Source organism: Tubulanus polymorphus, chromosome 7, assembly GCF_964204645.1.
Source record: "Tubulanus polymorphus chromosome 7, tnTubPoly1.2, whole genome shotgun sequence".
Classification (NCBI taxonomy): Eukaryota; Metazoa; Nemertea; class Palaeonemertea; order Tubulaniformes; family Tubulanidae; genus Tubulanus; species Tubulanus polymorphus.
The window spans coordinates 13,413,061-13,427,413 of record NC_134031.1 but is presented as its reverse complement, the minus strand read 5'-3'; the positions used below and the strand labels follow the sequence as shown (position 1 = coordinate 13,427,413).

Below are 14,353 nucleotides of genomic sequence, written 5' to 3'. Positions count from 1 at the left end.
TTCTTCCACTATTAGAAGAATCAGATGGATTATTATTTGAATCAATATCAGATAATTTCTGTGATTCATTTATATCAGTTAATTTCTTTTTCTTAGCTTTTTTAATTCTGAAGATCTTTTACCTAATTCTCTTGCCCATTTAATTTGTTTTTCAGATCTAACCTTTTTCTTAACTCCATCAGTAGTATACAAAATAGCGGTTCTGGTGCAGCCCGACCCCGGTTCTGGCGCAGCCCATCCTTACCCCGGTATACCGTGTACCCTCTCAAAGCTTTATCTCCACCTAAATACCCTAAGAAGACAACCCCTGTGAACCGCGGTTCTGGCGCAGCCTATCCTTACCCCGGTATACCGTGTACCCTCTCAAAGCTTTATCTCCACCTAAATACCCTAAGAAGACAACCCCTGTGGACCGCGGTTCTGGCGCAGCCCGACCCCGGTTCTGGCGCAGCCCATCCTTACCCCAATATACCGTGTACCCCCTCAAAGCTTTTTCTCCTCCTAAATACCCTAAGAAGACAACCCCTGTGGACCATGGAAAACACGCCAAGGGGCCGGCAAACCCCCTCCGGCCCCTATAAACCAACCGCTATAATGCACCTACAACAAAGTGTTATTTACATAGATATTTACAGTATATACAAGTATGTGAAACGCTCTGACCTGGATTTCACCTCTAAGCTGACGCTATCAGCCAGAGTCATGTCCCTTGGACATGGCCAGGCCCGGCCAACACTCGGCGTGTGCCGACTTCTGACGAGGGGCCCCCCAAAAATTTCCATTTAGAGACATACATTTCTCACATTTCTCATAGCGAAAGCAAAATGGACAGCGCGATAAAAAGTCTGACCGATTTACTTCGAGACGGGCAGATTACTGTCGCAACATATGCCGATGCCATCAACCAGTTGACCCGCACACCGACGCCTGCTCCGAGAAAGCCAAAACCCGCCCCCAGAAAACCCAAGTACAAGGTAGAAAACATTATACCGGACGATGATCCGATTTGGGATGAGATTCTACCGGAGCCAGTTTCATAGGGCCCCGTTTGCTATCCAAAATTATCTGAGGGCCTTGGTTTTGAGACCAGCCACCGATGTGACTGATCCGTCGATATTCAGCGGAACAATGTAAGGGAGAAGTTAGTCGAGGAGATCATTGACCTTAAGGGTGTAAAATTCTCCATTGCTCTGTTTGTTTCGTTGAGGAGAAGAACGACGGCACCTATGCGTACGTCGAGCCGCCCTTCTGGTCGAAGCAATACGTTCTATCGAAGGCGGCTAACATAAATGAGGAGTTGAGTAAAGCTGAAGCTAGGGTTTTACAAAGTATTGAGAATTATATGAGAGAAGGTTCCGGATGGGCTGTAGAGAGGGTAGTCGAACTATTCCTGAATATCGCCAGATATCAACCGTTGAGAGGCAGTTCTTATATCGACCTCCCCGTCGCAGTCAAGAGAAGACACGCCGTCGTAAATGTCAAAAATAGAGATGATCACTGCCTTAAGTGGTCAATACTGGCCTCGAAATACCCCGTAGAGAGAGACCCCCAGAGGCCATCGAAGTATGCGAATCACTGGGACCAGCTTGACTTTACAGGCATTGATTAACCAACACCATTGAGTCAGATTCCTATAGTCGAACGACAAAACGGACTGGCAATCAACGTGTTCGGGTATGACAAAGGCGTGTACCCACTGCATATCAGCGATGGCCCGGCCCCCATTCCTAGAATTAACTTGCTACTCGTAGAGAGCGGTGAGAAACAGCATTACACATGGATCAAAGACCTCAATCGCCTGTTGTTCACCCAGAGTAAGTTTGAAGGGAAGAAACACTTCTGCGAGCGGTGCCTTCATTGTTTCACCAGAGAAGATCTCCTGGAGAGGCACAGGTCAGATTGTCGAGGAGTCAACGGACGTCCGAGGCGTACCAGTATGCCCTCGGAGGAGGACAAAGTGCTGCGGTTCACCAATCATCACAAGCAGCTCAAGATTCCGTTCGTCATCTATGCCGACTTCGAAGCCATTACAACCAAATTCGAGGGCCCCGGAAGGAACCCGAACCAGAAAGGTAGCGAAAAGACTCAACTTCACGAGGCGTGCGGGTTCTCGTACGTGGTAGTGAGAAGCGACGGTAAACACGAACCACCCGTCCTTTATAGAGGCCAAGACGCTGCGGCGGTATTCCTTCAGCACCTCCAAGGGGAAAAGGAGAAAATCAAGGGCGTGCTCGCCCATCCCGCGCCTATGGTAACTACTCGGGAGGAGCAAACGTCATTCGAGGAAGCGGAAAATTGCTACGTATGTGACAAACCACTCTATGAGGATCGGGTCAGTGATCGCGATCACATAACGGGTGACTACCGGGGCCCAGCCCACAACGAGTGCAACCTCAAGTTGCGACTGTCCGCGAAATACACGCCTATGCCGGTCGTGTTTCACAACCTCCGCGGTTACGACTCTCATCTCATCATGCAGGCAATCGGTCGGACTGAAGGAAAGATAACGTGCATCCCGAATAACATGGAGAAGTACATCTCATTCAGTCTCGGTAATTTGCGGTTCATCGATTCTGTGCAGTTCTTGCTGGCCCCATTTGACAGACTGGTTGCGTCAGCCGCTAAGGGGAGCTTTACGCTGACAGCTGCGGCCGAACCTGCACCCGAAAAACTAGTAATGAATTGTCGTGGGCGATAAAACCAAAACATTGAATTGTCTATACTGTTACTGAGAAAGGGCGTATACCCATACGAGTACATGGACAGTTGGGAGAAATTCCAGGATACCCAGCTTCCGTCAAAAGGAGCCTTCTACAGCAAGCTATCAGAGGCGGGAATCAGCGATCAAGACTATGCCCACGCGCAAAAGTTATGGGCCACGTTTCAGTGCCGTACTATGGGTGACTACCACGACCTCTATCTGAGGACCGATACGGTTCTTCTCGCCGATGTATTCGAGAATTTCAGGTCCACTTGCGTGAAGCAGTACGGCCTAGATCCCGCACAGTATTACACCAGCCCGGGTCTTAGCTGGACGCTCTACTTAAGAAAACAGAGGTTAAACTAGAGCTCTTAATGGACTACGACCAGTTCTTATTCATCGAAAAGGGTCTGCGAGGTGGCATTTCCATGGTCAGCAAACGCCACTGCAGGGCCAACAATCCTTTGGTTCCCGGTCACGATCCAAAGAAGCCGACGACACACATAATGTACCTTGACGCGAATAACTTATATGGCTGGGCTATGTCGCAACACCTGCCAACGGGCGGATTCGAGTGGGTTGAAAGGCCGCAAGAACTCAATGTATCGGGACATCCAGATGACGCAGAGAAAGGTTACATTCTAGAGGTAGACTTGGAATACCCCAGGGGGCTGCACGACTCGCACAACGAGTACCCACTGGCACCGGAAAGGCTTAAGGTTCAAGAAGCTTGGATGTCGCAGTACCAGCAAGATCTGTTAGGAAGACTGGGGGGTTCGACCGAAACGGAAAAACTGGTGCCTAATCTCCGCAACAAGGAGAGATACGTCGTTCATTACAGGGACCTTAAGTTGTACCTGGAGCTAGGACTGAAGCTCACAAAGATTCATCGCGGCTTCGAATTCGACCAATCGCCGTGGATGGAGCCGTATATAAGACTGAACACAAAACTAAGAAAGCTAGCAACCAGCGACTTCGAGAAGGACCTGTACAAGCTGATGAATAACTCCGTATTCGGCAAGACCATGGGAAATCTTAGACGCAGGGTAGACGTGAAGCTTGTCAGATCAAACGAGTAAGACAGGTTGAGGAAGTTGATAGCCAAGCCGAACTTCGCCAGGTCCAAGGTGTTTGACGACGATCTTGCCGCGATGCACATGTACAAGACTAATCTGTACCTGAATAGGCCCGTTTACGTAGGGATGTCCGTGCTCGATCTCAGCAAGCTGCTGATGTACGACTTCTACTATAACCACATGAAACAGGTATACGGCGATCGTACTCGATTGCTGTACACTGACACCGACAGTCTCCTGCTAGAGATTGAGACGGAAGACATCTACGAAGACATGGATTCGAACAACGACCTTTACGATACTAGCGATTACCCGGGAAATCACCCGCTGCATAGCAACGTCAACAAGAAGGTTCTCTGTAAGATGAAAGACGAGTGCGCGGGTACACCCATCCAGGAGTACGTCGGGCTCAGACCGAAGATGTACAGCATCTTAATAGCCGATCAGACTAACATCAAGAAGGACAAGGGTGTGAAAAAGAACGTGGTGAAGAAACAGATCCGCCACCAGCAATACAAGGAATGTCTGTTCCAAAAGAAGGTCTTCCAGCACAGAATGAATATGCTGAGAAGCGAGGGTCACAAAATGTACGGCCTGCGTATGACAAAGCAGAGTCTCAGTCCCTTCGACAGTAAGAGGTGGATCGCCGACGATGGTATCGCTACGCTCGCTTATGGCCACAAAAATGCCAGGACTCCGTTGGACGAGTACGTCGAGGAATTGCTCAACGAGCTTTAGATCGCAGGCTGTACCTGCTATTCGAGGGCATTAACGCTTCGGGTGACAAACCCTCCTTGTGCTTGATAGTCTGCTCTATCTTGTGCTCTTTGTCGGCTACGAACACAGCGTCTACCGTCGTCTTCTCTTCAGCTGGAGGTATCACTAGTTGCAGATCGTCCAACCTAACTGATTCTCCATTATCGAGGACCCCATTTAAGCCTTCCACAGACGCGAGGGAGTGCACTGTTTGGCCCCATATCTGTTTGTAACCCTTTTTGAACACGGGTCTTTTCAGCTTTTTCCTTACGCTGTCGCCTGGCTTGAACGGGCTCTCAGGGGGTTCGGATTTTCCGATATTTTCGAACAGTAACCTTTCTTCATTTCGGGATTCTCCGGCCTCTTCGGGAGTCATATCTGAAATACCCCAGTGAGGTGTAGCGTTGTAGCCATCTACGTAATCTTGCAAACGATCGTACCACACGACGGTTTCTCTTTCGGTGAAATCCTTGAAAATGATCTCCTTTATCGTCCTAGACAGCCTGTCGATGATGCCAAGCGCTTTGTGGTCGCCAACTTCAACAGTCCTGTGTTCAATTCCCAGCGTCCTAAACAGTTCTTGCATCGGTTTGTTTAGAAACTCCGATCCGGAATCGGTGACTAACAGAGTCACTTTCTCCTCGCCGAGACCTTCCATGATTGCCTCGAATCCCTCTTTGACGGCTTCCTTGGTCTTCTTTTTCAACGGCTGCGCGTAGGCCTTTCGAGTGAATACGTCAACGCAAAGTAGAATCCACTTGTATCCCTTGTTTCGTCGACCGTAGTTCGACATATCCAGTAGGTCCGCGAACCAAATGCAGTTCTCGCAGTAGGCTACGATATGTCCTTGAATTTCTCTGCGCATCTTTTTATGTAGCTGATAAGTCTTCTTCGCCGATACGAACTTGTCAACTTCTACGAAGGTAACACCGGGATCACGCTTTTTCATAATTCTGTACAGTTTCAGGGCCGACGGGTAGCCGTGTTTCGTCCAAACCTCTTCCATCTTTCCCTATACCTACTTCTTGAGAAAATGCACACCAGACGCTACGATTACTGTTGTACCTAACGCGAACGTCTCGTCATGCGCCTCGAGTATCCATTCGCCTACGGGGTATTCTAAATTTTGGACGACTAACATATAGCGAACATGGACGAAGTCTACGACGAATTACTGAGTGACATTGGGTTGGATGTAGAATCACCCGAAGACGACGAGTCGGAGGGCGCAGGCAGCTACTTGTTGGGCTTTCTCAGACCGGGTTGCTCGCAAAAATAGGTATCAAGAAATCCGAAGGTCAACTCAAGAAGATGAACTCGAAAGCGCTCGAACGGGTGTGGACGGAGTACGAAAACCGTTATTCCGCCGCGGTTTCCGACAGTCTGATCAACAGCATACTCTACGGTTATTCCAAGCTCTGCAAGTGGTTCAGACCTAACGTAGACGCAAACAAGGAGTTGACTGAAAACTTTGTTATCACCGCCGAGATGAAAAACCAGCTCGGCCATCTGGGTAGGAATCTGAAGACTCCCATACGCGCAATCGCGAACGTGGCGGTAATCACCGGGAAGAATATGGCAGATTCTGAGGAAAGTGACTTGTCCACTTGCCGATAAGTAACTTGTCCACTTTCCCGTAAGTCGTATTTTCCTCTCTTGCATATAGGGATGGAACTTGAACAAGTGGAACAAGTGACGACTAACCCGCATAAACAAAAGTCCCCTGGTCGAGTCGCATGGGGCAAAAAGCTTGCCGAAATTAGTAGGCAGCAGCGAGCCTCGAAGAAAACGGCTGCCCCGATTGTCGGTTCCGACGACGAAAACAGAGCCCAGTCAAAACGCCTGCAAATGTGGATCGCGATAGGCGGGTTGTTAGTGGGCCTCGGAGCTCTATACTATCAGAGAATGGGGCTAAACCAAACACCGAAACCCGAAGAAAACACGGAACCAACACCGGAACCTTTGAATTGTCGCCTTGTGGAGATGACCTAAATTTTCTGGTGATAGATATAGCACGATGGCAACGAATCCAGACTATCGAACAATCGCAAACGTACTTTATCACTCGGCCGTTCTAAGCGGACTGACCGTAGGGTACGCGATGCTCGGGAAGAAAATGCTACGCTTTGATGTGGGTGAACCCTCCAAGTCCGACCTTTCCGAAGCTATGAAACTCACAGTTGCGGTTTCTTTAGCAACCATCTCCAAGGATTACCATTCCTATATGCGCGACGATCAGATATTGCTTCGCCGACGTCTATCAACTCTTCCTCGAAAAGTTCCCTCGTCGGAAAAACTTCCTTTCGTACGGATTCCTCTTAAACCGAATCCTCGAGCTACATGGAAAGCCGGAACGTAAGTTCGGGAAAGAACCGGTGTCGAAATTTGCTTTGGCACAAAACTGGTTTTTGTGGGAAGCGCACGAGGAGTGGATCCAAAAACAAATGGACGAGTTCGATGTTTCCGATTCTTGCAGAAATTCCTGGCTTAATTATAGACGATGGCAGAATTCGACGTTGATCCGATAGACTGGGACGTGGAGCCTCAAGATGACGCCGTAGACGAGCTCATTCCCATGGAAAACCTGGGAGAAAAAGACGGCATCATCGACTCGCTGCTCGGTAAATTCGGCGGTAACCTGGACGACATGGAGCGAGCCCTGATGCGCCTGCAACTACGAAAACAAGACGATACCTGGTTCTTTCAGACGGAACTGAACGGTGATCCAGTTCGGGTGAAACTTACCGGTAGGAGCGGTCAAGTACTCGCGCATAGTACCATCTCGAAAGCGAAAGGGGGCTCTGAGTTTTTCCATGCTCTGGGCCCGGACAAACCGGTGAGAATGGAACGAGACCCGTTGGAACCATCTATCGTGGATCGCTTGTCGGTGGATAACGAGTTGAGTTTGCAGCAGGAAATAGAGGACATCGTCAATGACGACAGGGCTCCGCTGAGACCAGAAGACAGACGTGAACTCCGGGGGGTAGCTACTACTTTGGTGTCTACGTCCAGCAAAATTAAGTCAGCAGCTGTAAACGTGGAATGGGCCCAACGAGAACTAGAAAAGGCTCAGAAAGAGCGCGATTACGCGGTGTCCGAACAAGACATCCGATACTGGGACGACGAAGTAGAAAGGTTCGAAGCTCAGGAAGCAATATACAGGCGGACCTACGAGGCTCTACGGCAGGGGGAGACTTCTCAGATCGAGAGGTTGAAGAGGCTTCTGAAGAACGAAGATAATCGGCCCCTCGGCGTAAAGTTCTGGGAGTTGTTCAAACAGGAAGGGATTACGTTGGTGAGCGTTGTCACGGCCGTCGTTATGACTATCACGAGCGTCGGGCTCGCAATCGCGAACGGGCTCAAAAGCGTAGTAACACCCAGTCCGCTGGTTGGGGACCGGGAAAAGAACCCAAGTCCAGGATTCGAAAAGCTCTGAAAAAGTTCTCGGCGTTTCTTAAATATCTCGCAGGGAAAGGAGCTGCCGCGTTGCCGGGAATGATCGGAACGGTGGTTAGCTTCCTGTTGAGGAAAGCCGGAGAAGCAGTCGGATTCGTGGCCGAGCACTTGGTGTTGTTGTTTATCGCTGCAGTCGGTCTGTCTTTCCAAGTCCTGAGCAAGAAATTCTCGCGTTAGATATAGGAAGGATGTTAGTCATCCACTGTTACGGTAAGGATCCGACCGTGCGTCTAAAAACGCATCTCGACACGGGTGGCTTCAAAACTGTGGCCTTAAGACGGGCTGTCATTCCTCTGGCTTACTTCAACGTTTCCGACAAACTGAACAACCACAGGTTTCGCTACATGACCGGAGAAAGGGTGGACGAGCACCAACAAAAAGTGTTCAACTTGATTATCAGGAATGGACTTTACACGGTTGAGAGTTTGAACGACGAAATTCAGCGAGTCATTACTCGAAACGGTCACAAACCGAACTTCATTAACATAGCCTACGTGGAGGCGAGGGGGCGCATCGAACTCAACGTCAAAAAACCGTACCGAGCGCTCTTCAGCGGCTCCATCACCGATCTGTTGGGAGTCCCGGAAGGATATTACCCAAACGTCGAAGGTAAAGATTTTTGCTCGCATTAGAATAGAGATGAACTTGTACAGGGGATTAGGGAAAACACAGTCAACCACAAAACCTGTGATAACCGTTTGGGCCGAGGAAAAAGGACCCCTTGGTGAGGGCTCTTACGAATTTTCGTACGGTGATGGGTCGCGATCCCAGTACGCGGGCTACACGATGATGTGTCCGGGGAGAGTGCTAAAAATGGGCCTCTCCGGTGGCGACTTGACAACTAATACCACAGTAGTGTTGACCATCAACAGGGTGGAAAAAGGAGAAATCACGAAAGAGGCTCGGCTTTTACAGGGCTCGATCAAACCGCAAGGTAAAGGAGTCTTCCAAGCCGCGGTCAAAACGTTCTCTCCACCGGTCGAATTGGCCGAGGGCGACGTCATCAATTTCAAGTCGTAGAGATCGCCCGCTACTCGAGCAATAGCTACGATAGCTTCACTCCTCATCGAGCTCGACATTTTCCCGCATAGTATATAGCATGGATAGCGACACTAAACTTTACCCAATGGTTCCAACTGAGCCTAGTGCTCCAACCCTAGATGCGTCGAACTTCCGACTGCAAAAATAATATGCGAAGTCCAGAAAATTTTAGAGGCCGAGGTACAATCCCGCGCTGCGCTCTACAAGAAGTATAATAGGGCGGTAAACACCATAGATGGATTTGACGCGGCTTTCGTGACGGCTAGCATAGCAGTCGCGGCTACGGGAGCCGCTGGCGTGCTTACAAACATAATCACGATCCCCGTTGCGACCGTCCTAGGCGTCTTAGGCGTGTCTGGGAAGATAGTCGGTCGGAAGCTTCTGATCAAGGCTAAAAAGCACGACGAAATCCGAGTGTTAGCCCCTTCCAAACTAAGCACCGTGTCAGATCTTGTATCGAGGGCAATAAGTGATGGAGTTGTTTCGGATGACGAGTTCAAGCTGATTCTAGCCGAACAGAGGAACTCTGTTCGGCTAGAATCCGCTTGAACTCGAATCAACTCTGGAAATCAGACTTTGAAGCAGGATATCAAGTCACAGGCTCGTAAAAAACACGGGTCAATCACGATCGACGAGGCTACAAAAAAGGACCTCATCAGGCAGGGCAGGGAGCAGGCCAGGGCTTCCATCATAAAAAAGCTGGATGGAGGTTAACGTTAGAGTTTAACAGAGACACGTCACCCCCGGATTACTACCATTGAGAGCTGCTCCCGATTTAGCTAGTTGGTCCGCCATCTCATTCCCGTGTACCCCCTGGTGACCCCTGAAGTATTTGAAAGATACGCAGACTCGGTTATTCAGACCATCCAGTTGTGTCCAGAGATCGCGGTTTTTGACGTTTTTCCAGCACCTGGCTTTCCACGTCTTGATCCAATCAGTGATACCGTTTATAACGTATTTCGAGTCGGTGAAAATTTTCAAGGAGTTAATACCAAGCTGGATGGCCTGATTGAGAGCCACGACGACCGCAGTTAATTCACCCTTGTTGTTGGCAGGTGGATAAAAGACGCCACAGGTGTTTAAGGGACTGTCTGGTCCCCCAGTAGACGCCGTAGCCCGCACGAGCCTCGTCTGCACCGTTTCTCAGGCACGAGCCGTCTGTATACACTTCGGGTATATGCTCCGGGTAGATGTCGAATACGTCAAACGCCTTAGAGCTACAGGGTAATTTTTCTGGGTCGGGGGTGGCGTGCGCGAATATTCCTAAGTAGTGGCGTTTTATGAACGCCTTCGAGTTTTTATGGTTGAGGGATTCGAAAGCGAGATCGAGATAATGGCTGTTTTCGAATTTCGAGATGGCCACTTCAACGATTTTTTCGTCGGGAGAAGTGATAAGGAAGTAGACCTTCAATGCATGAAACCAGTGGTATACGGTGGACGGTACTTGAAAAGTGAGCAATCGACGGTGACCCCATTTATGTAGCGTGTTTACAAAGACACTGTCGATTAACTGCAAGCAATTATCAGACAGGTCGTTGATCATGAGGTCATGGTAATCAGCTCTCAGCATATAGTCTATAGCGATATGAACCTTTGTCCCGCTTTGTATATCGGCGTTATCTATGTTTGTGAGTCGTTGCCTGAATTTTGTGAGGAGAATTTCACCCACCCCTTCCTGTCCCTTGGGACTGAAAATTTTGCCTAGATACGTTATTCTGTCCAAATCGGTGAGGGTCGCGGTGTCTTTGCCCTCTATCTCGTTTTTGAATGGCTCAATTCGTCCGCGTCTAACGCTCAGGGAAACGCATTTGTCCGGCCTGAGTTCAAGGTTCATTTCCTTGGCTTTTTTGTTAAACGCGTACGTTATATATAAGTGGGCTTTTGCCGATTTTGTTTCCAGCGTTGTGTCATCTACATAGGCTAGGGATGTCCCGGTTGACAGTATTCTAACGAGGGGTTCTACGCACAGGATGAAAATTAGGGGGCTAAGAGGGCAACCCTGAAAGACCCCTCGTTTGTAGGGGATATCGACCGTGCCCCAAGGACCTTTGAATTTGCTAGAAATTTGAGAATACAGCGCCGTTAGGTACCTATACCAGCTTGCGGGAATTCCAATGACAGATAGCGTTTCACTTACCAGTTCGCGTTCGATTGAACCGAATGCATTTTTAAGGTCAAATAAAGTCACAAATGAGTCATTTTCAGTTTTTTTTGGGCTTCGATGATTTTAGTCTCTAATAATTCAGAATGTTCCAGTGTCCCGTGAAGGCCCGACACGAATCCTTTTTGTACGGCAGTGTCGATGAATCCGTTCCTAATGACGTGGCGTTCTATGCGTTTCGCCATTATCCGATGAAGGAGCCTCGAGATCACGCTTGTAACCGCAATCGGACGATAGTTAGCAGGATCGCGGCGGTCCCCTTTCTTGAATAGAAGGGTCACAATACTGGTGCACCACGCCGAGTTTTTCGAAGGTGGCCTTCCCGTATCTAGTATGTCGTTGTAAAATCGCGCGAGTCGATGGGTGTGCTGACGGAGATGTCCGTATTTGATCCTGTCTGGACCTGGAGCGGACTTTGGGTTGCTGCTCTTCAAGGCTTTTTCGATTTCAGCTGCGGTTATCGGTGACATATCGAACGGGAACGCAACGTTCTTGAAGGGTGGCTTAGGAATAGGACCGGTCTGCTTACTAGAATACAGGTCCGTGAAGTATTCCTTCACCCGTCGTTTAGTCGGAAATGCATCCTCCTGCGTTTGATTGCTCGGGGAACCCGTAATAATCTGCTTGGCTGTTGTAAAGAACCGATTTGCCTTGTTGAGTTTGCTGATTTTTCTCACTAGGCCGAAGAATTCTTTCGAGCCGGCTTCATTCTTGAACAGCGTCTTCCGTAATTCACATTTCCGCTGTTTCAGGGTTATCGGCAACCCGGCTTTAATGTCACTCACCAGGTTTTGATAGATCAGATCTGTGTCCATTTCTGACCACGCAGAATCTATATCCACCTTGGTGAGTGAACCAGGACTTTCACGAGACGCGCTTCACCTGGTGTGTTGGCCGGGCCTGGCCATGTCCAAGGGACATGACTCTGGTTGCCTGCCGATGTCTCGGTTGTTTGCCGGCTTCTGCGTCAGCATAGAACTTTTCTAGGCTATTTCGCAATCAGTGACAATCAGGTCGCAGCGCACCGCTGATAGCGTCAGCTTAGAGGTGAATTCCAGTTCAGAGCGTTTCACATACTTGTATATACTGTAAATATCTATGTAAATAACACTTTGTTGTAGGTGCATTATAGCGGTTGGTTTATAGGGGCCGGAGGGGGTTTGCCGGCCCCTTGGCGTGTTTTCCATGGTCCACAGGGGTTGTCTTCTTAGGGTATTTAGGTGGAGAAAAAGCATTGAGGGGGTACACGGTATACCGGGGTAAGGATGGGCTGCGCCAGAACCGGGGTCGGGCTGCGCCAGAACCGCGGTCCACAGGGGTTGTCTTCTTAGGGTATTTAGGTGGAGATAAAGCATTGAGGGGGTACACGGTATACCGGGGTAAGGATGGGCTGCGCCAGAACCGGGGTCGGGCTGCGCCAGAACCGCGGTCCACAGGGGTTGTCTTCTTAGGGTATTTAGGTGGAGATAAAGCTTTGAGAGGGTACACGGTATACCGGGGTAAGGATGGGCTGCGCCAGAACCGGGGTCGGGCTGCGCAGGAACCGCTATTTTGTATACTACTTCCATCACTGATTTATTTTAGTTAATTTTTGTTCTGATTCATTTTCTGTTTCGCCGTTTGGTTGTTGTACATCTGTTTCGTTCTCACCTGATTTATATTCCATAGGCTTGATATTCGAAAATGTTATGACGCCAGTAGAAATTAATGTCATAACCGATCCTAATTGAAATGAAGCATATCCGACCCATTTTTGTAATTCAGTCATAACTAAGTAGTCATTTTTCAAATCACTATATAATTTATTTTCATCATCAATTGGTATTAACTGGTTACATAACTTAGAGTAACATTTTATAATACCATCACTTATAGAGTCGTTTATTCTAGCTAATCTACCTTCTTCATAAATCTTAAAATACTTTATTACTTTATCGGGTTTCATAGCATCTAATTCTTGAAAAGTTATTATTTTTCCCAAGAAATCCTTAGATTTCCCTCCAGCAATTAATAATTCAAGATGGTCCTTACAATATAAATAGTATTCATAATCAATATTACAATTAATATTATTTTCAATTTTGATTGGAATATCCTTATTATCACTAATGCCTAAATCATCTAATGTTTTTTCAATGTTGGTATTATTCTTATTAGATTTCTTTGACATTTATATAGGAGAAAAAAGCAAGAAAAATATTATAAGTATTATAAAATGATACTAGATAGTTAAAGTTAAAGAATTCTAGTATTGACTACTGATACTAGCTATTTGAATTTAAAGAATTTCTATTTGAATCTTTTCAAAATATAAAGTATTCTCTTTTTGAAAAGAAAATATTAAAAATATAATAGAATTCACTAGCTAGTTGAAGTTATTGTTTTTTTTATTATATTTTATTTAAATTAGGATTTAATATCTCACTACTATTGTTTATCTATTAGGAGCAGTAATTATAACTGTCCAGATAATTCATTTCGGATTCTCAATAATAAATCCTAAAACTGAAAATAAATTCAAAGAAACGACTGGTGGAAATACTATTTCATAAACACATATATTTTATTCTACAATCATTATCGATTTCCACATTCCAAGCCGCTCGGCAGCCGAGCGGTAAGGTATGCGTGGAATGCAGGAATCAATAAAGTATAATAGAACATCTGTCACTGCGACATTAACAACAGCTTAATGACGCAATTGAAATTCCGGCAAACGTAATGCATTGAAAGCCTATACAGTAAGGCTAAACTGCTACAATCTCATGAGTTGAAATATCCATAATTTCTGATTCCACATCCATCCATCTTCACTTTCTTGATTCAATGGTCTTCATTTTGTTATCTAAAAGATAAATATCTAGCGTAGAATAAAACTAACTTGAAGTTGTAGTTGTAAAATATTAATTACAGCACTTAAACATGGCCATTTGTGGCGCATCTTACCAGGGTAAGTTTTACATGTTTAACGTTTCCCGGCGCTTAATAACAACAAAAACAGTACTTACATTTATAACTGTAAACTCCTAAAATTGTGTTTATAGAGAGAATATCCTATACGTTCCTATGCTTATGTGCTGCGCGCTTATAACTGCCAGTTATTCACTAGCTAAACACTGTCTGATGTTCCTTTGTAATGTAATTGATTAATCCTTTTCAACT

The 14,353-nt window shown here is 47.1% G+C and overlaps 3 protein-coding genes across 5 annotated transcripts in view; 1 reads left to right on the top strand and 2 right to left on the bottom strand.

Annotated features, from left to right (window-relative positions):
- Positions 1-14,353, bottom strand: part of LOC141909360 (pre-mRNA-splicing factor ATP-dependent RNA helicase DHX16-like) — a 415,810-nt gene that overhangs the window by 83,494 nt on the left and 317,963 nt on the right. The gene's annotated exons all lie outside the window — the stretch shown is intronic.
- Positions 825-3,067, top strand: LOC141909170 (uncharacterized). Its single transcript, XM_074799556.1, has 4 exons — positions 825-974; positions 1,211-1,471; positions 1,628-2,674; positions 2,783-3,067. Exons 1-4 carry the CDS (start codon positions 825-827, stop codon positions 3,065-3,067), a joined length of 1,743 nt encoding a protein of 580 aa, XP_074655657.1.
- LOC141909169 (uncharacterized) lies at positions 4,502-5,191 on the bottom strand. Its single transcript, XM_074799555.1, has one exon. The coding sequence runs from the start codon at positions 5,189-5,191 to the stop codon at positions 4,502-4,504; it is 690 nt and encodes a 229-aa protein (XP_074655656.1).

Bases quoted from the DNA above. Each gene is read 5' to 3' on its own strand.
- LOC141909170 (XM_074799556.1), top strand. From the start codon at position 825: ATGGACAGCGCGATAAAAAGTCTGACCGATTTACTTCGAGACGGGCAG. The intron at 975-1,210 runs GTAGAAAACATT...TTCGTTGAGGAG, and splicing joins CCAGAAAACCCAAGTACAAG to AAGAACGACGGCACCTATGC. The intron at 2,675-2,782 runs GTAATGAATTGT...GAGAAATTCCAG, and splicing joins AACCTGCACCCGAAAAACTA to GATACCCAGCTTCCGTCAAA.
- LOC141909169 (XM_074799555.1), bottom strand. From the start codon at position 5,191: ATGGAAGGTCTCGGCGAGGAGAAAGTGACTCTGTTAGTCACCGATTCC.